At 43.2% G+C, this 24019-nt stretch overlaps 1 protein-coding gene across 3 annotated transcripts in view; it reads right to left on the minus strand.

Moving 5' to 3' along the window:
* The window catches only part of LOC137638759 (ubiquitin carboxyl-terminal hydrolase 48-like), a 355352-nt gene that overhangs the window by 161444 nt on the left and 169889 nt on the right, over positions 1-24019 (minus strand). For 2 of the 3 annotated variants that reach the window (XM_068371107.1, XM_068371105.1), the window contains exon 11: positions 8401-8600. In XM_068371107.1, coding sequence (XP_068227208.1) covers positions 8401-8600 — 200 coding nt within the window. The remainder of the gene's footprint in view (positions 1-8400; positions 8601-24019) is intronic. The other variant, XM_068371106.1, reaches the window with a different exon arrangement.

Below are 24019 nucleotides of genomic sequence, written 5' to 3' on the forward strand. Positions count from 1 at the left end.
CCAATGCCCCCACTGTCGTGCCACAGCAATGGCCTCCCTATTAAACAGCTTTAACTCATGGTCCCGGGCTGCGATCAATCTGCTCACATGCAAACACATTACCAATGTACTTGGGAGACTTGTAAGTGTTCGTGGAAAAACCTATATCCATAAGGATATGATGTCTAAATGTATGGTTATTAAAAGATATGGGTTGCATAAATTTCATCCATCCTTCCCCCAATCAGGGTGGATGGGTGAGATACTTCAGTACAGTATAGAATGTATCCATAAAGAAAAGCTACTCTGTTGTGAGGCTAAAATGCAACTAGCATCCGATCCAATATATAAAGAAGCAACTGCTTTGGCCTAAAAGAGGAAGAAGGAAGAGGAGAAAGGCCAGAAATTCTGCCTCTCCTTCTAGGCTTAATTCGAAACCGATATCTTGAATGAGATGCTACACGTCCCGTGAGGGAGCTACATTCGCAACATTTGTTGAGTAGCTACCACAGAACCATGGAAAAGGTTATCCAGGGACCTTAGGGTAGTGGGTAGCAAAGTTTGTCTGTCATACCAGACTCTTATCACTAACAGGTTCTTTCTGGAAATTAGGGTAGATCAAATAACCCTGACTTCAAGCACTCGAACTAGCATGGTACTTTCGGAATCTCATTGGATTAGCATGAATGAAGGTGCATGAACCACTCTAGGAGCATCGCAGTGTCCTTACAAGATGAGTCATTATGCATGCTGCATGTATAGAAGAGATGAAGGGCATGGGATTGGAATTTAGCCAGGCTAGAAGCTGGCTCTTGGACACTAACTCCAGAATAAGGGAGAGAATGCCCTTCCTCCGTTGAGGTTGACCCATGACATAGGAAATGCCCCACTATATGCCATCAAAATGCTGAGGCTGTAGGTCGTATGTAGTCTACGGGTCAAATCCTGTTTGAGCAACACTATTGAGTTACTCCTCAAACATTCTTGGAAAGCTTGCATGGACATTGATGTGCAAATGCCTTTCTTCTTCAGTCCAAACACCTGAGACACCAAGGTTGTCTAGGTGTGCTCCCCACCTATCCTTTGATGTATCCGAGAACAGTTGCACGTTTGGAGATGGAGAGTCGCGCGGTACTCCCCTGGTGAGGTTGTCCTCGTTGAGCCCTAAAGTCAGATGGTCATGAACCCCTTATCCCACAGAAACAGGATGGAACAGGGGATCTCTATCGACTGACCAGTGATCCTTCAGACACCATTTAATAGATCTCTGGTGGAGACGCCCGTAAAGAACGAGCTTCTCCAATGAGTTGAGGTGACTGAGAAGACATTGCCAGCATTGAGCTGGTACTGTAGTTCTGTCTTGGACAGGAATGATTAAGCAATCTCCCTAAGCCTGCTGATGTGATCGTCTGTAGGTAAGGCTCTCGCTGCTGCCGTATTTATCAGCTTGCCCAGGTAAGTCAACCTCTACTTAGGTATGATATTTGATTTCCCCTAGTTTACCACAATCACCATATCACAGAAAAATGCAAGAATCTGATCATGATCCAAAAGCAACTATCTCTCAAAGGAAGCCAGGATTAACCAATTGTTGAAATACATTAGCATCCCAAGCAGCTACCAAAGTGAACACCGGAGTATACACCTGAGGAGCTGTACACAGTCCGAAGCACAGTCTTGGACTGGTACATCGTACTGTAGAGAGAGAAGTAGAGGTAGTTTTGAGAGAACTGATGAACAGGCACTTGAATGTATGCCTCCTTCAGGTCTACCAAAAGCATGAAGTCTCCCATTCTGACAGAAGACAGCAAGGACCGTACTGTTTCCCTCCTGACCTTTGTTTGATGAATAAACTTGTTCAGAAGAGAGGTCAATGACCGGCCTCCAGACCCCAGTCGCCTTACCCCGAAGAAGAGCCAACTATAGAAAACCAGAGACTCGTCTTACATGATTTCCAGTGCATTCTTTTCCAGCATCCCTTCATCCTTTGCCAGCAAGACCATGGCTTTCATGGATGTTGGATACTTCATCGAAAACTCAATTGGAACTAAAGATGGAGACAGAAAGACAAGCATCCACCTACTCTTGGCAGAGGGAGAGTGGGAATGCTGGCTTCTGCATTTGCCTCTCCCTCCCCTCTTGTCACTGCCACCCTTCCTAAAAGAAACTGGCAGGGGTGCTTGAAAAGGCTATGCACACACAGGCTTTTTTTTAGGGAAGAAGTTGCAAGAGCTGTAGACCAGGGTCTCAGAGCAGACACAGGGCCCTTCCTTGATCCCGATCCTGCAGGCTTGACCGCACCAGAAACTTTGGCTGCTGCCTCCTCAAAAGGGTTGGGGCCCTTAAAAGAGACAGAGTGGTGAATCAAACTCCTGAAAAGCAGTCCTCCATGATTCCACTACCTCCTGCAAACTTGTTTTGAGAAGCGAGAAACCATAACGTCTCGCCTCTTCAAAACATAGTTAGCACACTTTTTCAAAGCTTTCATGGTTAAATACTTTGTCTACTTTGCAAAGTACTGTACCATATTATATATTTCTTTTCAGTCATGCTCAGTTCTCTGTCCCTCAGTTAGGGGAGAGGAGTCATCTTACCCTGGTGAGAAGGGGGTATGTGTGCATGTGTGTATATATTATATATCTCAAGATCTAGCCATTATTTTTGACAGCTTGCGAACACTAGTTTCACATAAATACCAAATAAATATTGTCTCTCTTCCACTATGGGCCAGTGTGTCAATGTGCAAGGCACACACTCAGTGTGTATAGGGAAGACCTCCCAAGTTCAGGCATATTTAAACTTGCCACAAAAACCTCAGTAGTTGAAAGTTGTCTTCTCTGAGTGATGTCATGAATGGGGTCTCAGGAAGGAACCATCATTCCAGTTCTCGTCAGCGTATCTATGACACAACAAACACTCAACCATCATTTAATTTAGTCATTGAACAATACACAACACATTTTGTGTGATCATCACTTCAAAACCATTACTAAGATAAGTACCCATATTCAGGTTTTTTCTTCCTTTGGTGGCTCATTATTCTATATAAGCATGCTTATTTAATGCCAGTACTCCAGTGATTGTGTTTGTTTCTTGCCCTGCAAATATTAACATGTATTTCCAGGAAATTAAGAAGTAATTTTACTGGCCGAGAAATTTTATTTCTTGGTAATATAAATGGGGGGGGGGTACGTTGACTGCCGGCATCACTTTATAACTTCATTTCACTATTGAGTTCCAATTACTACATTGCTATGAAATACAAAGGAAGGCTAAATTTGGGTATTTAACCGTGCAAGGCAGTATATCTTAGCAATCTATGTTTGCCAATGGTTATTCTCGTATAAGCAGATGAGCAACTTGGTGGAGTAATGAGGGCTTTGGGTGTGGAGGAAATGCCCCCTTAAATCTCGATTGGGTTTAAGGCGGTGGACAAACTGTCTGTTCGGCTTTTACACCTGATGCCTGGCGGTCGATCTTACTAGAATTAGTATGGATCGGCAGGGGTCACTTGCCTTAGTTAGATAGGCACTGCACATTCCAAGGAACTGGCTATCCTTTGATGTATCTAGCCAATGAATTTAGTCAGTCATTGGAAAGAAAAGATGACAGAATGGCCCCCAGTTCCGGGCGTAGCAGGGTGCTAGTTATCTCCCCGTTTATGAATACTGAAGAAAAATTGAAAATTGGTTATTGGAATGCTAGAACCATGAATCAGATTGGAAAATTACAGCAAGTGGAGAGTGAATTTGACAAATATAGTTTTCGGATATCTTGTCTTTAAGTGAAACCCGTTGTAAGGGGGTTGGTAAGGAAACTTTAAACCAAGGCAATATATATATACACTCAGGAAGAACAGATGGAGTTAGAATGATGATGACACCAAGAGCAGAAAAGGCATTAACTGAGTGGAGAGCTGTAAATAGATTGTTACTGGCAAAGTTCAAATCAAGGCAATGCAATATGAATGTTATAGTTTGCTATGCACCAACAAATGATTCCCTTGAAGAAAGAAAATATGAATATTATGAAGAACTGCAGTGTAATACATGAGATCCCAGAGAGAGATGGGAAAATTGTGATAGGGGACTTCAATGCTGAAGTTGGAAGGAATAATTAAGAGATTGAGAATGTGATGGGTGTCGAGGGTCTTGGCAAAGTTGCAAATGAAAATGGAGCACATTTCATAAGTTTCTGTTCAGCAAACAATCCCTTGTCATTGGAGGTACTCTTTCTCAACACAAGAACATATGTAAATATACATGGGCTTCATCATGTGGCAATTATAAAAATCAGATGGATCATACTGCCATTAATAAAGAGAGAGGGAGGATTCTGAGAAATGTAAAAGATATAGAGTTGCAGATATTGGTAGTGATCACCAGCTCCTCATTGGCTCACTGAAATTAAAACTGAAAGCACCAAACAGAAAGATAGATAGAATACCTAGGTTTGATACAACTAAGCTTTTAAAAGAAGAGCACAGAGAAACATTTGCAATTGAATGTAGGAATCAATTTGCAGTCTTAAAGATTTTTTAAAAGACGAAGAGCAAACAATTAATGAAGAATGGTGTGACATTAAGAACATATATCAGTCAGTTAGTAGTGAAGTCTTGGGACACGCCGTTACAAGGAGACAGCCATGGATGTCAAATGATACATGGGATACTATAAAAAGGAGATAAAGACAGACATTGATTGTTGAAAATTTTCAAGGAAGTAATGAAAATTACAATGTAGAGCATGGTTAGTATTCCAGTATTGATAGTGAATGACTGGAGAGAATATTAAGACAGTAAAGCAGATGAGGCTGACAAAGCTATGAATTCAGGAAGTGGCTATGGTGTAAGAATCGCTTATAGAATTATTAATGAAATCTCTACTGAGGGAAAGAAGAAGCATGTACCCATTAAAAGAGAGATGGATCTGTTATAACAACAAAGGATGAAGAAAGACAATGTTGGATGAAACACTTTAGTGAGGTTACAAATAGGAGGTATGAAGGGAATAATTTGATTGATATACCTGAAGCTGATGAAGACCTTGATGTGCCCATGAACGAATTCAGTGTGTTTAAAGTCGAAGCTTTTTTCAAAAAATCAAATAGATGGAAAGCCCCTGGATACAATGGAATAACTGCAGAGATGATACTGGCTAAAAATGAAGTGACTCCCATACTACTTACAAGATTATATTGTAGAATGTGGCATGAAGAGGCAAAACCTGATGAATTGAGTTAGGAGTGTTGGTGAAAATGGCAAAAAAAGGAGACCTGACTGATTGCAATACAGTAATTATAGAGGCATAACACTTACGTCAGTTGTTATGGAAATATATAGTAAGCTTATTCTAAAGAGAAGAAAGATTAATGAAAAGATGAGAGAGGAACAAGCAGGATTTAGAAAAGGCAGAAGTTGCACCATCCAAATTTTAATTTTGAGACATGTGGTACAGCAATACGTATGATATAGATATCCACTTATGATGGCATTTGTGAACAATGAAAAAGCCTTTGGTAGTGTGCACCAGCCAATTTACTGGAAAGTCCTGCGTTATTATGGAATTCCTCTTAAATATGTGTATTTGATTAAGTCTGTTCATGATCATAGCAAGTGCAAAGTTAATGTTAGTGGAGTCTTATCAAATAAATTTCTAGTGAACAATGGAGTACTCCAAGGGAATGTGTTGTCACCTATGTTGTTTATCCTCCTCATAGATTTTGTAATGTGTAGAACAGTCGGAGATGTTGGAGAAGGACTGGACTGGATTGGTGATAGGAATTTAGCAGACCTAGAGTATGCTGATGATACTGTCCTTGTTAGCAAAACACCACAGGGCTTGTAATGCTTGATTACCAGAATGCATGAAACATCACACGAGGCTGGGCTGAAGATAATAGAAGCAAGACAGAGATGATGAGAACAGAGTATGCAATGGAAGATGAAATATCATTGGAAGGAGAAAGGATTAATGAGGTAGAATCATTTAAGTATTTAGGAACTACGATCTTCATTACATGGTCTTTAGAATTAGAGTTTAGAACTACGATCTTCATTACATGGTCTTTAGAATTAGAGTTTAGTGAAAGATTGAAAAAAGAAAATCAGACAATGGCTAGGTTAAGTAAAATTTGGAAATCAAATCACCTGAAATTACATATAAAAATCAGACTTTTGTGATATCAGTGTTATGGTATGAGTCATGTTATGAGTCATGGTAAGACATTAAAACAATCTCCAATAGATTTAGTACATTTGAGAACAAAGACCTCAGAAGGATATTGGGAGTTAAATGGCAGGGCAGGATTAGAAATGAAACTATAAGAGAGATTACTTGAGTGCCATATGTGGATGAGATCATGATGAGGGGCAGATGGAGATGGTTTCGGCATGCTCTTCGCACTCCCCAGGAGAAATTAGTTTACTAAAACGTTCAACTGGGCTCCACAAGGCACTAGAAGAGTTGGAATACCCAGGCCTACATGGCTTTGGAATATGAAACAGGAAGTAGGAGATAATGAATGGAGAAGTATTGAATTAAAAGCTCAAGATAGAGATGACTGGCGAAATCTAACCGAGGCCCTTTGCGTCAATAGGCATAGGAGATGATGATAATGATGATCTACACTTTGGCTTAATATTTCAAGGTGGAGGAGATGTTCCCAACCTCCTACAACTGGGAGTACGACCATGAGATGAAGAAGCTGGGCAGTCAGTCAGTTCCTTTTACAGGCAGTTGTCCTATCATATTCATCTGATATGGGTATTGGAGGGAGAGAGGAGAGGTATGATAGAATCATATATAATGTGTATTTCTTCCTATCTTAAGGCTGGCTAGGCTCACTTTATTAGTTATCATAATCTTTGGACACCCATGAGGTTATAGGATACTGGGTCAAGACAGACTGTCGCCTGTCTTAATAATGATAATAAGAATAGGGAAGTGAGGAATATGGGGAAAGGAAGAGTACCTCTGGATACAATCCGGTTTATAGCTCAAAGGCAGGTACTCGGGATGGGAAAGATTAAGGAAATACGGAGAAAGAGAAGTACAGGAGAAGAATAAAATAGAGGGGCAGACCCTCTTGCGATATTAGGGAATTGGTATTATCATTTCATTAATCAGATACAATTGAAGTGAATATCCTAGATAAGTGGGTATTTGTGTTATGAGCCTCTCTTTCTTAGTTTGGTGGTCATTATAGGACAGGGTTGGAAGACTTCCAAACCTCTCCCGAGAGAGTTTAAGATGAGGATTTTTTCATTTAAAACATTCTTATTACAAAAGTGTGTCATTAACCAAAAAGCATGTGTTCGATATGATAACTTGGCTACCACGAATGGGGTTACAGGTGAGTAGGATAGCAGGTTGCTTTTCAAGAGTACATAACAGGTAAAAGAATGCCACTACTCTGTTCGAGTGTCCTCCGGAGGAAGACACTTGAGAAAAGTCATATGAAACAGTCCTTTGACTTCGAGGGTGACGCTTTAGGCTTCTTCTTCCTCTTGCTGAACTTCTTCCACTGGGAGAATTGCCACTCCCAACACTGTTCACAAGGGGAGGCCTGTGAGCACACATGGCCTTTACAAGACCGGCATAACCTATGAGGATCCACCTTAACACTGCTCATAAAAGTAATGTAGGTCTTCAGCGGTACTCCAGGGCATGTCTGTTTAGTTGGATGCATGAGGAGGAAGCAGTCACAGAACACAACAGAACACAATACATGTGGGACAAAGAAAAGAAAACAAACCAGAAAATTCTGCCAATGTTTCCAGTCAGAGATATGTCTGTATCTCTGTCTTCTCCAACAGGTGAAATCCAAGTGAGTTGTCAGTGGGCTTATGAAGGAGCAACTGCCTCCCAACTACCAACAGGTAAACCACCTGCCGGTTGTTTACAACTCATCATAAGTTTTAACTGCCGTGTTCCAGCTTTGCTCTTATCCATTTTCCTCTAGTAAATGATGATGGTTTGTATTTGTGTAGGAACATATATGAGATAAAAAAGTTGAAGTGTCGTAGTGGCAACGACCACTTAAATCTGAAGAGTTCTTTACCTTTTTTTAACTGGCTAACCCTAGGCTACAGATCTGACTCTTTCAAACAAGATTTTGTAAGAGGAAGGGTGCGTATGTAAGGGAGGAATTTTCTTTATTACTATTTTATCTTGAGGTTGTCAAGTCAGCCCTTCCACTTAAAAACTTTATTTATTGAGAGTTAAGATTCATGAAAATAATTAGAATCAACCTGTTTATATCTATGAAACTACTAAATTCTTATATTTCAACATGTATGTGGATTGTCATTGACTTGTAACATTTAAATTAAAAATCAGAGAATATAAATAGAATAAAATAAAAGTACTAATAATACACAACTGAAAATAATGAAAGCATATCTTTATTAAACATACTCACCCCATGATGTCCCGACGAGCCTCACGCTTTGCTTCTTTATGAAGATTTTTAACTTTTTCAATAAAAAGAATGTGATTCACAGACTTTACTGTACACTCTTTACAGCAGCCATTTTCAATGGATAATGTTAATGGGAGATCTAATTTACTCCTAGATTCCGGAAAGTGAATTCCACATTGTTCAGATGAGAGTAAGCCTACCTGTGGGTAGATCAAATATATAATAGCATCATAAAACTTATATTAGTGGTACCTATAACATCATATACCTTTTAGGTACAAAACATCACAAGTAAAATTTCTAAATGTTTGCTATAGCAAATGAAGTAGATCTTTGCAAATCTATAGGCTGCTATACGAAACAAGAAGAAACTTGAACAACTAATACCAATAAAAAATAACACTTAGTACACAATTGTACTGTTTAATTCATAGGCCTAAGGTAATGACAAAAATATGTTGTGTTATGCTGCTCCTAACAAAGGAACTACAGTATCGGAATGTAGCTTACTAGGTGCATAAATAAAGCATGCCCTAACATGAAAGAAGAGAGGATTAAATATGAAAAAAAAAATTAAAATATAGCTGGAAATATTAAAATGAAAACATAATGGTTAATTTCCCAATTTCTTACACAAATATGCAGTTTGTAAATCCAATAAGTACATTATGAAGTATCAACAATCAAAAAAGTGAGCCCTCGCTACTTCGCGGTTCGACTATCGCGGATTCACGACTTCGCGGATTTTTTTCATGACGCATGTATATACATATATCGCGGATTTTCCGGAAATTTCGAAAATAGTCGCGATATATGAAGACCCCAAATATTTCGTTAATTCCATTAACAATTAGTAATATCTGCTCTTACTGATGGTTCAATGCATTACATATGACATATAATTCAGTACAGAAAGAAATAAAACACGAAAAGAGAATGTGATCCTACGATAATTCAGTATAAGTAGTAAAATTAAATCGAACATAAAACACAAATTAGATGCAGTCTGACTTTGTCATATTTGAATGGTGTAAGGCTGCTGATGGCTACTACTACAAATGTAATGGATGTGCATCTTTTCCATGAATCTTTTGTATGTATACGTACGTAGTACTGCATCCAATAATCTTCTTTGTTGCAAAAATCACATCTCAACTAAGCGTACATATCCTACAACAAAACAAGCGTAAAATAGCGTACGTAAAGCATACTGTATATAGTACCTTGTATTTGAATTTGTAACTACTACGTAGCATGTAAGACGGACTGTGATTGGTTCCAGTGCTGATAGATGATGAATCAGCTCCCAAGTTTTGTAATCTAGCCTGTGATTGGTGTTTTGACCGCTTCTCCGATCCGCAGCATCTTCTCGTGGCCACTTTGTCTGCCGCTCTCTCGCCGGGTAGATGCTGCTACGTTACTGTGTAACTTTAATCTGTGCTGTGCGTGACTGTCTGAAGTTGAACTTTTTGTTGAACTTTCTGTTTAACCCCTACAATGGCTCCCAAGCGTTCAATGGCTCCCAAGCGTTCTGCTTCTACTAAGGCTGGTAGTGAGCCTAAACACCACCGAAAAATGATGACGATTGCTGAGAAGGTGACACTTCTCGATATGTTGAAAGAAGGCAGAAGTTACGCGGCCGCAGCCCGCCATTTTGGAGTGAACAAATCCACCGTTCGCTACATTAAGAAGGACGAGGCGAACATTAGAAAGACGGCAGCCATCACCGTTAGCAGGTCAGCGAAGCGAATTGTTACCGCTCGTAATAAAACGATCGTCCATATGGAAGGTGCTTTAGCAGTCTGGATTGTCGACTGCCGAAAGAAGAACATAGCCTTGGATACGAACACCATCCGAACCAAGGCTTTGGGTTAGTATGAGAATTTTGCGGCAAAGGAAACTCAAGACGACGATGGCGACCATGCTGAAGAAGACGAAGATGATGTACTAGATGAACCTCAAGCAGGGACATCCACTGATTCCCAGCCTCAGAAACCACGTTTTTCCGCCAGCAAAGGATGGTTCGCGAAGTTTCAGAAACGCTTCGGCCTGAAAAGCGTTTCACTGCATGGCGAGGCTGCTTTTGCTGACACTACCGCTGCTGAAACTTACACGAATGAGACATTTAAGACACTATCACTGAAGGTGGATACAAGCCCGAACAAGTGTTTAATATGGATGAGACCGGCTTGTTTTGGAAGAGAATGCCGTCGCGAACTTTCCTGTTCAAAGAAGAAGCCAAAGCCTCTGGCTTTAAAGCATTCAAAGATCGTGTTACCCTCGTGATGTGTGGCAATGCTGCTGGATTTTTGCTAAAGCCGGGGCTTATTTACAAATCGAAAAACCCTCGCGCTTTGAAAAATAAAAATAAGAATCTCCTTCCCGTGTACTGGATGCATAATCCAAAAGCATGGATTACGAAGATGCTGACCTCCAACTGGTTCCACCAGTGTTTTATCCCGCAAGTCAGTAAATATCTCTTAGAGAAGGGCTTGCCATTTCAGATCCTTCTCCTTATGGATAACGCTGGTGGACACGCAACTGATCTGTTGCATGAGGGCATTCAGGTTGAGTTCCTGCCACCCAACACAACGTCATTAATTCAACCGATGGACCAGGGGGTTATCAGGGCGTTCAAGGCCCTCTACACGAAGAATACCTTGGCGGACCTCGTTGCGTGTGTGGATGCTGCCAAGATGATGAAGATGAAACATTCAATTTGAAGGCGTACTGGCGGAAGTACATAATAGCCACGTGCCTGCAGAACATCCAGAAGGCACTGAAAGAAATGAAACCTGCTACTTTTAATGCAAGCTGGAAGAAGTTGTGGCCCCAGATTGTTTACGATGATGAGGGATTTACACCCGCTGAGATTCAACACTCTGCAATACGGAAATCTGTGCAGTTGGCTGCGATAATTGGAGGTGACGGGTTTGGCGACATGACGACTGAAGATGTTGACGAGTTGTTGGACTGCCATTCCCAGCCGCTAACTGACGCAGCCCTCGAAGACCTGACGAAATCGGCCAGTGACGAAGACAGTGAAACACAGGAAGAGACCCAAGAAAATGTCGAAGAAACGGGCTTAACATTAGAACGACTTGCCAAGCTCTGCAACCTTGCGAAGGAGTTGAAAGAATTGTCGCAAGAGTGGGACGAGGATATGGTTCATTCTATGCAATTCTGCAACAAAATCGATGAAGATATGACTCCCTACAGGATGCTCTTTGAGCGAAAAAAGAAGCAGCGACAGCAACTTCCGATCACAATGTTCTTCCAGCCTCGCAAGAAAGAGCCAGTTCCTCCTGCTACTATGCCTTCGGAAGAAATTGAAGAAGTGTCCCAGGAAGAAGTTGAAGAGGTGTCCCAGGAAAAGACACCTCCGTCTGAAGAGACGTAAAATACTATCATTGGCTGCACAGTAAAAGACATCATCAGCTTCATCATCATCATTTCTACTGTGCAGCAAATTCATCGCCATCATCATTCAAGTTTTTCTTCAACTTCTTTCGTGGTGAGTACAATAAAAATCTTTATTTTTTTATACTACTTTAATATTCTAACATTTTAATATTTGTGCCTGTTTTAGTTTAGGGTACTGTAGTACATGTATTAAGTGTTCTGTACATTAAAGGGTAGTTTGTTAACAGTACTACGTAAAGGGAAGATTTTAAAAGTCTGAATATACATGTTATAACCTATCATATTTTTTTGTTTATTACATTTAAAACAACTCATCTCTCTCTCTCTCTCTCTCTCTCTCTCTCTCTCTCTCTCTCTCTCTCTCTCTCTCTCTCTCGTAAATTATCATTCGGTCATTAGCGGCAGTTTGTTATTGTTGATTAAACGCCAAAAAAAAAAAGAAAAAAAAATGGTTTTCCTGCTTTGCTACGTATGTAGGATTTTATATAGATACGGTAAATAATATTTGTAATAACATATTTACTAAAAGCTTTTAATATCATTATTTATCACTTTCATTATGCCCGTTTAATGCCTTCGTTTGTTTATTACGATCGAAGATGGAGCGTACAGTAAATGAATGGAAGGTTTCCGTTTCAGGCGGCATCATAAAGAAAAACATTATATAAATGGCATTCATTTCATTTATTTGGAAGTCCTAAGAAAAATGATATTTTAATTATAAAATAAATTTTTGAATATACTTACCCGGTGAATATATAATAGCTGCAACTCTGTTGCTCGACAGACAAAAAACAGTAAAAACTCGCCAGCGATCGCTATACAGGTTGCGGGTGTGCCCACCAGCGCCAACTGTCGGCCAGATACCACACTCGATGTAAACAAAGACTCAATTTCTTCTCATCCCACTGCGTCTCTATTGGGGAGGAAGGGAGGGTCGTTTAATTTATATATTCACCGGGTAAGTATATTCAAAAATTTATTTTATAATTAAAATATCATTTTTAAATATTTAACTTAGCCGGTGAATATATAATAGCTGATTCACACCCAAGGAGGTGGGTAGAGACCAGTTAAATATGTTTACATCGTATAAGCTAAGAGTTTTTATTTCATTTTGGAAGTTATCAATATAACAAAAACAAAATAAATAGGTACCTGGTAAGGAAGTCGACTTAGACGATTACTCTGCCTTGCAAGTACGTCTTCCTTACGGAGCCTCGCGATCCTCTTAGGATGCTGACAGACCCCTAGGAGCTGAAGTATCAAGGGCTGCAACCCATACAACAGGACCTCATCAAACCCCTAATCTGGGCGCTCTCAAGAAATGACTTTGACCACCCGCCAAATCAACCAGGATGCGAAAGGCTTCTTAGCCTTCCGGACAACCCATAAAAACAACATTAAAAAACATTTCAAGAGACAGATTAAAAGGATATGGAATTAGGGAATTGTAGTGGTTGAGCCCTCACCCACTACTGCACTCGCTGCTACGAATGGTCCCAGTGTGTAGCAGTTCTCGTAAAGAGACTGGACATCTTTCAAGTAAAATGACGCGAACACTGACTTGCTTCTCCAATAGGTTGCGTCCATTATACTTTGCAGAGATCTATTTTGCTTAAAGGCCACGGAAGTTGCTACAGCTCTAACCTCGTGCGTCTTAACCTTAAGCAAAGATCGGTCTTCCTCACTCAGATGTGAATGAGCTTCTCGTATTAACAATCTGATAAAGTATGACAAAGCATTCTTTGACATAGGCAAGGATGGTTTCTTAACTGAACACCATAAAGCTTCAGATTGGCCTCGTAAAGGTTTAGTACGATCTAAGTAGAACTTAAGAGCTCTAACAGGGCATAAGACTCTTTCTAGTTCATTGCCTACGATCTCCGATAAGCTGGGAATATCGAAAGATTTAGGCCAAGGCCGAGAAGGTAGCTCATTTTTGGCAAGAAAACCAAGTTGCAGCGAACAAGTAGCTTTTTCCGACGAAAATCCAATGTTCTTGCTGAAGGCATGAATCTCACTGACTCTTTTAGCCGAGGCTAAGCATACCAGGAAAAGAGTCTTAAGAGTGAGATCTTTCAGGGAGGCTGACTGTAAAGGCTCAAACCTGTCTGACATGAGGAATCTTAGGACCACGTCTAAATTCCACCCAGGAGTAGCCAAACGACGCTCCTTAGTGGTCTCGAAAGACTTCAGGAGGTCTTGCAGATCTTTATTGTTGGAAAGATCTAAGCCTCTATGCCGGAAGACCGATGCCAACATGCTTCTGTAGCCCTTGATAGTGGGAGCTGAAAGGGATCGTCCTTTTCTCAGGTATAAGAGAAAATCAGCTATTTGGGCTACAGAGGTACTGGTCGAGGATACAGAAACTGACTTGCACCAGTCTCGGAAGACTTCCCACTTCGATTGGTAGACTCTAATGGTAGACGCTCTCCTTGCTCTAGCAATCGCTCTGGCTGCCTCCTTCGAAAAGCCTCTAGCTCTCGAGAGTCTTTCGATAGTCTGAAGGCAGTCAGACGAAGAGCGTGGAGGCTTTGGTGTACCTTCTTTACGTGTGGCTGACGTAGAAGGTCTACTCTTAGAGGAAGACTTCTGGGAACGTCTACTAACCATCGAAGTACCTCGGTGAACCATTCTCTCGCGGGCCAGAGGGGAGCAACTAACGTCAACCTTGTCCCTTCGTGAGAGGCGAACTTCTGCAGTACCTTGTTGACAATCTTGAATGGTGGGAATGCGTAAAGATCCAGATGTGACCAATCTAGGAGGAAGGCATCTATATGTATTGCTGCTGGGTCCGGGACTGGAGAGCAATATATTGGAAGCCTCTTGGTCAGCGAGGTTGCAAAGAGATCTATGGTGGGTTGACCCCAAGTGGCCCAAAGTCTCTTGCACACATCCTTGTGGAGGGTCCATTCGGTTGGAATTACTTGACCTTTCCGACTGAGACAATCTGCTAGGACGTTCAAGTCGCCCTGGATGAACCTCGTTACTAGGGAGATGTCTCGACCTTTTGACCAGGTGAGCAGGTCCCTTGCGATCTCGTACAACGTCAGTGAGTGGGTACCTCCCTGTTTGGAGATGTACGCCAAGGCCGTGGTGTTGTCCGAGTTTACTTCCACCACTTTGCCTCGAAGGAGAAACTCGAAGCTTTTCAAGGCCAGATGAACTGCCAACAGCTCCTTGCAGTTGATATGCATGCTCCTCTGACTCGAGTTCCAGACCTGAGCATTCCCGACCGTCCAGCGTCGCGCCCCAGCCCAAGTCCGATGCGTCCGAGAAGAGAACGTGGTTGGGTATCTGAACTGCCAGGGGAAGACCCTCTCTTAGGTTGATATTGTCCTTCCACCAAGTCAGACAAGACTTTATCTTTCCGGAAATCGGGATCGAGACCGCCTCTAGCGTCTTGTCCTTTTTCCAGTGAAAAGCCAGATGGAATTGAAGAGGACGGAGGTGTAGTCTTCCTAGTGATACAAATTGCTCCAGGGATGACAGCGTCCCTACCAGACTCATCCACAGCCTGACTGAGCAGCGTTCTTTCTTCAGCATCTTCTGGATGGAGAGCAGGGCTTGATCTATTCTGGGGGCCGACGGAAAAGCCCGAAAAGCTTGACTGTGAATCTCCATCCCTAAATACAGAATAGTTTGGGATGGGACCAACTGCGACTTTTCCAAATTGACTAGGAGTCCCAATTCCTTGGTCAGATCTAGAGTCCACTTGAGATCCTTCAGACAGCGACGACTGGAAGAGGCTCTGAGAAGCCAGTCGTTCAAATAAAGGGAGGCTCGGATGTCCGATAAGTGGAGGAATTTCGCCACATTCCTCATTAGCCTCGTAAATACGAGAGGAGCTGTGCTTAGGCCAAAGCACAGGGCCCGAAACTGGTAAACCACATCTTCGAAGACGAATCTCAGAAAAGGTTGGGAGTCTGAGTGAATGGGAATGTGGAAGTAGGCGTCCCTTAGGTCTAGCGAGACCATCCAGTCTTCCTTTCTGACCGCTGCTAAGACTGACTTTGTGGTCTCCATGGAAAACTTCGTCTTTGTGACAAAGACATTCAGAGCACTGACGTCTAGCACCGGTCTCCAACCTCCTGTCTTCTTTGATACTAGGAAGAGACGGTTGTAAAACCCCGGTGATTGAAGGTCCGAGACTTTGACCACCGCTCCCTTCTCTAGCAAAAGAGACACTTCCAGTTTCAGGGCTTGTCTCTTTTCTTCCTCTCTGTACCTGGGAGAGAGATCGATGGGGACGTCGCTAGAGGGGGTTTGCGTACAAAAGGGATTTTGTACCCCTCTCTGAGTAACCTCACAGATTGTTGATCTGCGCCTCTCTTCTCCCAGGCTTGCCAGAAGTTCTGAAGTCTGGCTCCTACTGCTGTCTGAAGTTGCGGGCAGTCAGACTCTGCCCTTAGAGGACTTGGATCCTTTCCTCTTCCCTCGCTTCCCTTCGGCACGAGCACCTCCCCTGCTGGAGGCTCTGCCACGAAAGGGCGGAATAAAACGAGACGCTGGAGTGTCTATCCTCGGTCTAGCAGACAAGGTAGGCAAAGGGGGAGCTTTGCGAGCCGAGGACGCAACTAGATCGTGGGTGTCCTTCTGAACTAGAGACAAGGCAATTTCCTTAACCAAGACTTCAGGAAACAGGCACTTGGAAAGGGGAGCAAAGAGTAGCTCAGATCTTTGGCATGGCGTCACTCCAGCAGACAGGAAAGAACATAGAGACTCTCGCTTCTTCAGGACTCCGGACGTGAAAGAGGCGGCAAGCTCGTTGGACCCATCACGGACGGCCTTGTCCATGCAGGACATAATGAGCAAGGAAACATCCTTATCTGCAGAAGAGATTTTCCTGCTCAGGGCTCCTGAGCACCAGTCTAGGAAGTTAAAGACTTCGAAAGCCCTAAATATACCAACTAATCTTCGAGCGTCTCATGGCAAGGCGGCGGGGAGAGTCTACAAGACTTGAGAAGTCGCCCTGGGCAGAGGCAGGAACTCCCAAGCCGAGAACTTCTCCCGTGGCATACCAGACGCTCGATCTAGACGAGAGTTTAGATGGGGGAAAGGCAAAAGCTGTCTTTCCTAAACTCTTCTTGGTCTCTAACCAATCTCCCAACAGCCGCAAAGCTCTCTTGGATGAGCGAGAGAGAACGAGTTTAGTAAAGGCAGGTACGGTAGCAGGTACGCCTAATACAAACTCCGACGGCGGCGAACGAGGAGCCACAGAAACAAAGTGGTCAGGGAACAACTCCTTAAATACAGCCATGACTTTTCTAAAGTCCAAGGATGGTTGAGTTGCCTTAGGCTCATCAAGTTCTGAAGGTTGATCCTCTTGTGGTTCAGCAACATCCTCATCTGATAGTTCCTCATCCGATAGCTGATGAGGAAACGGCAAAGGAGTGGGCAACGTTTGCACTCGCCGAGTCCGGTCGCACTGGTGCATGCGTGACGGAGCCGGACGCAGCGTCATGGAACTGCTGCACAGTCTGGGAACTGTCAACAACCATGGTTGCGCGAGGACGCACAGCGTCCACCCGAGACTGTTTAGACCGTCTGGGTTGTGCAGTCAACACCATACCGGGTTGCGGAGGTTGACGCACCGCGTCAAAACAAGTCACCTCTGATGGTTGATGAACGTCCTGAACGTCAACAACCACCTCCGTGCGTCGCCTAACGTCAACGTGCGGCTGGCAACCCACACTGGGTCGCATCGGTGGAGGTGCTACCCCAACTGGTTGACGCGAGAAAGCTACCTCAACGTCAACAGGACGCACAACAGACCGCTTGGATGGTTGTTGGCCAGAAGGTTCAGCAGCAACCTTCTCCGCATTGAAGTCCTCCATCAAGGACGCAAGCTTGGACTGCATGTCCTGCAGCAATACCCATTTAGGGTCTACGGAAGCAGGTGCGGCAACAGACGGGGTGAGCGACTGAGGCGGCACAGCTTTGCCTCTCTTAGGCGGCGAGCAGTCATCAGATGACGGCAACGAGTCCGAACTGTCCCAGTGGCTACAACCGGGACGTTGGACTTGTCCTGAAGGGACCGACTTACGCTTCAAAGGTCGGGAGACCTTGGTCCAAGGTTTCTTACGAGAAACACCTTAAGACGACGAGGTAAAAATGGGCTCTCTCGTCTTACGTTGGTAGGGGCGATCTTGGGGAGATACGCCTGATACCATAGAGGGAACGTCTGTTCGCTGATCAAGGCCTCTCGAACCCATGAGTCGTACGACATTGCTTCTCCCCTGGGCTTGGGAGCTTGCAAGAGGTCCCGGACTAGGAGGACGACAGGCACGAACAGACGAACCCTCAAGCGCAACACTGTTCACAACACTTTGAGAAACACTAGGCACTTTAACACTTTCAGCCGCGGCACTTTGGCACTTTAGTTCCTTTACGTCCGCCATGAGTTGATTGCGGTCACTTGCAAGGGCCTCAACTCTCTCCCCCAAGGTATGGATAGCACGCATCATGTCTTGCATCGACGGTTCCTGAGTGCTAGGAGGGGGGTTAGGAACAACCACTACAGGGGAAGGATTAGGTTCAGGGGCATGTGGAGAGGAAAAATCTACCGACCTGGAAGAACTTCTCCTTACCCTATCTCTCTCTAGTCTGCGTGTATATTTCTCAAATTCGAGAAAATCGAATTCCGACAGGCCCACGCATTCCTCACACCGATCTTCCAATTGGCAGGTTTTACCCCGACAATTGGAACAAACAGTGTGAGGGTCGAGAGAAGCCTTGGGAAGACGCCTATGACAATCCCTAGCATTACATTTTCTGAACTTGGGAACTTGTGAAAGGTCAGCCATTTTGAATTAGTCAAGGGAAAATTCCAAAAAACGATCTAAGTCATCAACAATTAATCCGATCCAAAAAAGAGTTCAAGGATTTATTTGAAGAAAAACACCTGTACTGCGAAAGTTCAAACCAAATTAAAGTACTTCACCAAATATGATGTGAAAAAACTCCAGGTTCAACAGCGAGTAAAGTACGTCTTGTCGACACGTCGACAGAGAAGAAATTGAGTCTTTGTTTACATCGAGTGTGGTATCTGGCCGACAGTTGGCGCTGGTGGGCACACCCGCAACCTGTATAGCGATCGCTGGCAAGTTTTTACTGTTTTTTGTCTGTCGAGCAACAGAGTTGCAGCTATTATATATTCACCGGCTAAGTTAAATATTTAAAAATTAAGTAAAACATTGGTAATAACAAAATCAACATATAATCAATATAATCGATGCAAAAACTAACCTACACACAGATGTGTAAATGCGTTTGTTTCTTCATTATGATCAGAGATAAACGTAAACAAAACATTGGTTGTCATTATTTATCGTGCTTTTTGGCGTGTTTACGAAACGCATGATATAAAATCGCCTTTAATATTTGTGCCTGTTTTAGTTTAGGGTACTGTAGTACATGCCTTAAGTGTTCTGTACATTAAAGGGTAGTTTGTTAACAGTACTACGTAAAGGGAAGGTTTTAAAAGTCTGAATAAATAAATACGTAAATATGGTGTCCCTACTTCGCGGATTTTCAGCTATCGCGGTTGGGTTTGGAACCTATCTACCGCGATAAACGAGGGTTCACTGTAATACTATTCAAATTTGCAGATATATGTATAGAAAATAAAGAAAATAAATAACAAAACATGCAGGAAAAGGGCAAGCATTCCACTAATACAATTTCTAAAAGCAATTTGTATTTTTTCTTGCTATACAGACCTGAGTCATTTAAATGGGTACACTTCTAGTTCCATTTTCTAAAACCAGACAATAAAAGAAAATGGATTCTGTTGCATCATGGTTGGTTACCATAGCAACCCCACTATGCCATAAATGAGAATACCGTATATTACCGTGTAAAGGGCAAAATTTTAAGACTAGTTTTGGATGAAAAATGTCAGAGTTCGCACATTACACAAGAGATACTTTTGGAATTATGAAAATATTTTTGGGCTCAAGCCATATCGTCCTGATGGAAGGTTCCTATCAGTAGCTTCCAAGGGATATTTGAACTACAGTGATATTCCCAGAGAATTCACCTTTAGGTCTCTAGAATTCTAACTCCTGGCGCGAATATCCTTAAAATTTCTCTTAAGGATATAACATAATATCAGGGGACGTATATCTTGATACGACACAGTAATCTTCACCCCGAATAGCGTTTTCGCCTCAAGGGAGAAGAGTGGCAAATTAGAAGGGGAGCCATTATCAAGGCTACCCTTCCTCCCATACTACTATTGAGTATCTACATGGCACCATATCCAAGATGTCGGTTATTCCTATTTTTGTAGCGATTTCGCACGGTGGTATTCCCTGTTGATCTAACGTTTTGATCGTTTTTGTGAGGATTTATTATGCAATCTCCAGCTTCTTTCGCCTCTGGAAAGTTGAGTATTGATTCTTTACTGTGTATAATTTTTAGCTCCTGCTCCACAGTGAAATTAGAGTAATTTATTGTGTTTAGGAGCTAGGCCTGTTACCGGAGGCACCATGGGCGCTATCGTTCATTATGCATGTGTTATTTAGTTAGCAGAACGATTCCCGGTTGTAATAGCATTAATAATTTATGAAAGCTATTTAGGCACAATTATACTAGTAAAGATATCTATTTTATGCATAATTTCCTCTTCCTTTTGTCGATCGTATATGTTAAGTTTCGGTGATTTAGGTAACCGAGATCTCGCCTTGTCTAGGCTACCTAGCCTAAGCGATGTAATATACTTTCAGACATTATCCCCAGTTACCCTCGTGTATCGTTTTATTGATTCAATGGGAAATAGTACATCTCCTAGAATCATATGACTCGATACTTGTCTCCTGTGGAGTTTTAAGGGTAATCCCTCCTTCCCTCTGAGTGCGGCCGTAGGCGGCAACCCTTTCTGGTCTTGCCATAGAGTATTTCACTCCGGCTTGACTAGGCTAGGGTTTTTCTGTCTCCACCTTTGCCGGCGAGAACCCGCTTTGGTTTTCAACAGAATCTCAGAGTATTCAGTCTTTCTGCCGGCGGCAGAGCTACAGGGTGAGTAGTCAACTCCCCTGCCGGCTTAGCCGCCGGTATAGGAGGCTTAGCTTCCCTAGGCCGCACCTGCAGTGGTAGCATGATGCCGCCACCTTCTCCCCTGCGGTCTAGAAGACTAGTCCTGTGTTGGCAGACCCTAGGCTGAAGAATAGACATTCTTCTGCCACCTAGGATGGCGCCGACACTGAAACGATGTTTCTCCTGTGTTGAGAGGCAGCGACAGGATTGCCGCCTCTTAACACCATTTCGGCAGACCCTAGGCTGAAGAATAGATATTCTTCTGCCGCCTAGGATGGCGCCAATATCGAAACAGAGTTTCTTCCTTGTGTGGTAGCGGCGGCACCCTTGCCGCCTTCTTTCACACTTTATACAGGACCCTTTTCCCTGCCCCCTCTGTCCTTTAGCGATGTCTTAGACATCGCATTCCTTGTGGCCGTCGTCCTGCAATCTCACTGATCGCCGGTGGGTTGCGGGGCCGTCCGGGCTCCTACATAAGCAGCTGTTTAGCCAATCAGTCTTTCCCTTACGGACATAAGGATCCGGGAAGGTTGTGCCTGCTATGGCGGCTGCCGGTGGGAGACCCCTCTGTCGCTGAAGGTTCTTCAGTCCTCCCTTGGACTGCCATCCACAGTCCTGTAACCGGCAACACCAGCAACGGTCTTTGCGGCTGGATGGAAGCCTGAATGATGCATTCTCCCCTTCCATTTGAACCTTCTTTTGGGAGGAAGGCAGTAAGTTTATACACTTACATCCTTATTTAGTGTAAACATACATTGTAATAAGGCAGTCCTTCACTTCATGCATTCTCTCTCTCTATCAGCTAGTGCCGCCAGGTACTAACCAACTAGCATGCCGGCCGGGCCAGTAACATCAGGTACTTACTCAGTCGGCGGCATGCCGACTGTACCAGTGCCGCCGGCCCGGACTGTGCCACCAGGGACTAGCCCTGCCGGCAATATGCCGGATGAACTACAGTATATGATTATAAAGTAGCCAGTATTTTTGCAGTAGAGTATATACTGCAGATAGAAAACTATTGTATATATTATACAGTAGTTATTTTCCAACATATCATGTGTATCCTTGCCCAGTCTTTTGCTGAGACCAATCCTATATTGAAAGAATAGAATTCCTTCAATACTCTGATTAGAAATCAGTTTACAACTTACCCTACAATATTAAATATTTTAAAAGGATCAGTGGTAGTACACTTTTCTATCCCTAAAGGTTAGAACCCTTCTCTTTGGGTTTCCCTGATCAGGAAACTCTATAGTCTTAATATTGGAAGGGAAGGTCACAGCAATTGGCCGGGCGGGATACATAAGTATGTCTCTTTTCTATTTTTCTAGTCCAGTCAACGACATGCCGGCCGGACTGTGCCGCCAGGTGCTAGCCATGCTGGCAACACACCGGCTGAACTACAGTACATGATTATACAGTAGCCAGTATATTTGCAATATAGTATATACTGCAAACAGAAAACTAAAGTATTATTATACAGTAGTTAATTTCTAACATACCTTGTGTACCCTTTTACAGCCTTTTGCTGAGACCGAACCTATATTGAAAGAATAGAATTCCTTCAATATCACAAATTTTAAGTAATTTGTATTTTTCCTAACATACTTACCGAGAACTACTTTCTTAGGAGTTACCTGGAATCTCCTCTCAACTGACCAGAGTTTTGTGTAGCCTACCCTGCTTCCGTTTTCTATGAGGACTAACCCAGGCGTAAGGAGAACGTGCCCTGAGGGTAGTCCTGAGCTAGGTCGGAGTTAGCTTGGGTCTCGCTCGTCAGTAAGTTCCTAGGATGGTACAAAAGGTTCTTCAAGGGCAGAAAGGCACTCGGGGAAGGTAGGGAGGGTCATTACCCGAAAGTAGTTCTCGGTAAGTATGTTAGGAAAAATACAAATTACTTAAAATTTGTGATTTGTTCCAACACAGAGACTTACCTCGAACTACTTTCTTAGGAGACTTACACTTTAGGAGGAGACTTACACTTTAGGAGGTGGGAGTGTCTTCCTGAACTTCAGACCCAGCTAACCAGACGTCCCGTAACCTAGATGTGAACTAGGTTGCATAATATATCGGAAAATGAAAGGTAGGGTAAACTACACAAAGAGCTCATGTTAGTGTCTATGTACTCACCCTTTAAAAAATTCCATGATGCTGAGTCCTGTGACGAAGTTGCAGAGACGTGTCTTCTTTGGTTTGTATGTGTGGTTATCTCCGAGCAGGGATAGGAAAACGGGGACTAGGGTGAAAAGGAACGAACCTGTCTCTCTTGGTTTTGTTATCCGCGATTGTACCTGGGGCTTCACCGTTAAATCGCTTGGAGCCCGGAGATGACTGTCCCAATAGAAAAACCGTCTAAAGATCTCCTCGAGTAATCCTTGAGATAATGTGCTGTGAAGGTCGACTGATTCGACCAGGTGCCTGCTCGAAGGATCTGGCCCACCGCCATGTTCCTCTCAAAAGCTAAAGACGTGCTTAGACCCCTAATGTCATGGGGCCTAAGAGTACCTGGCAGGGGCAGTCCCTCCTCATTATAGGCTCTGACAATAACCTGTCTCAACCAAAAGGAGATGGTATTCTTAGATACCTGCTTTTTCGTAACACCCGTGGAGACGAAAAGATTTTTGATACCAGGGCGGAGATGGGCAGTCCTCTCAAGGTACTTTCTAACGGCACGGACGGGGCACAACTTCCAATCTTCTGGATTCCCTATCTTAGGAATGGCTGGCATTGAAAATCCCTCGAACTTCGGATCCCAGACCGCTGGATTCTGAGTTTTTGCCACGAAAGAAGGGACGAACTTGAGGGAGATTTCTCTCCACCCCTTCGAATGAGAGATGTCGTAAGACAACCCATGGATCTCTCCTACTCTCTTAGCAGAGGCCAAGGCCAACAAGAAGACCATCTTTAGAGTGAGATCCCTGTCTACTATATCCTTCAGGGGTTCGAACAGGGGACCTCTTAACATTTTCAATACCCTTGCCAAGTCCCACTGCGGCACCCTGGAGGCTTGAGGAGGGCAAGCTTGTTCGAAGCTCCTGATGAACATAGAAATGTACCTAGAGGTGCCCAGGTCGATGCCCTTCAGTAGGAAGACTTTGCCCAAGGCTGCACGGACCCCTTTGATAGCCGGAATTGACATGCAACTTCGTCTCTG

This window comes from Palaemon carinicauda, chromosome 3 (genome assembly GCF_036898095.1).
Source record: "Palaemon carinicauda isolate YSFRI2023 chromosome 3, ASM3689809v2, whole genome shotgun sequence".
In the NCBI taxonomy this organism is placed as follows: Eukaryota; Metazoa; Arthropoda; class Malacostraca; order Decapoda; family Palaemonidae; genus Palaemon; species Palaemon carinicauda.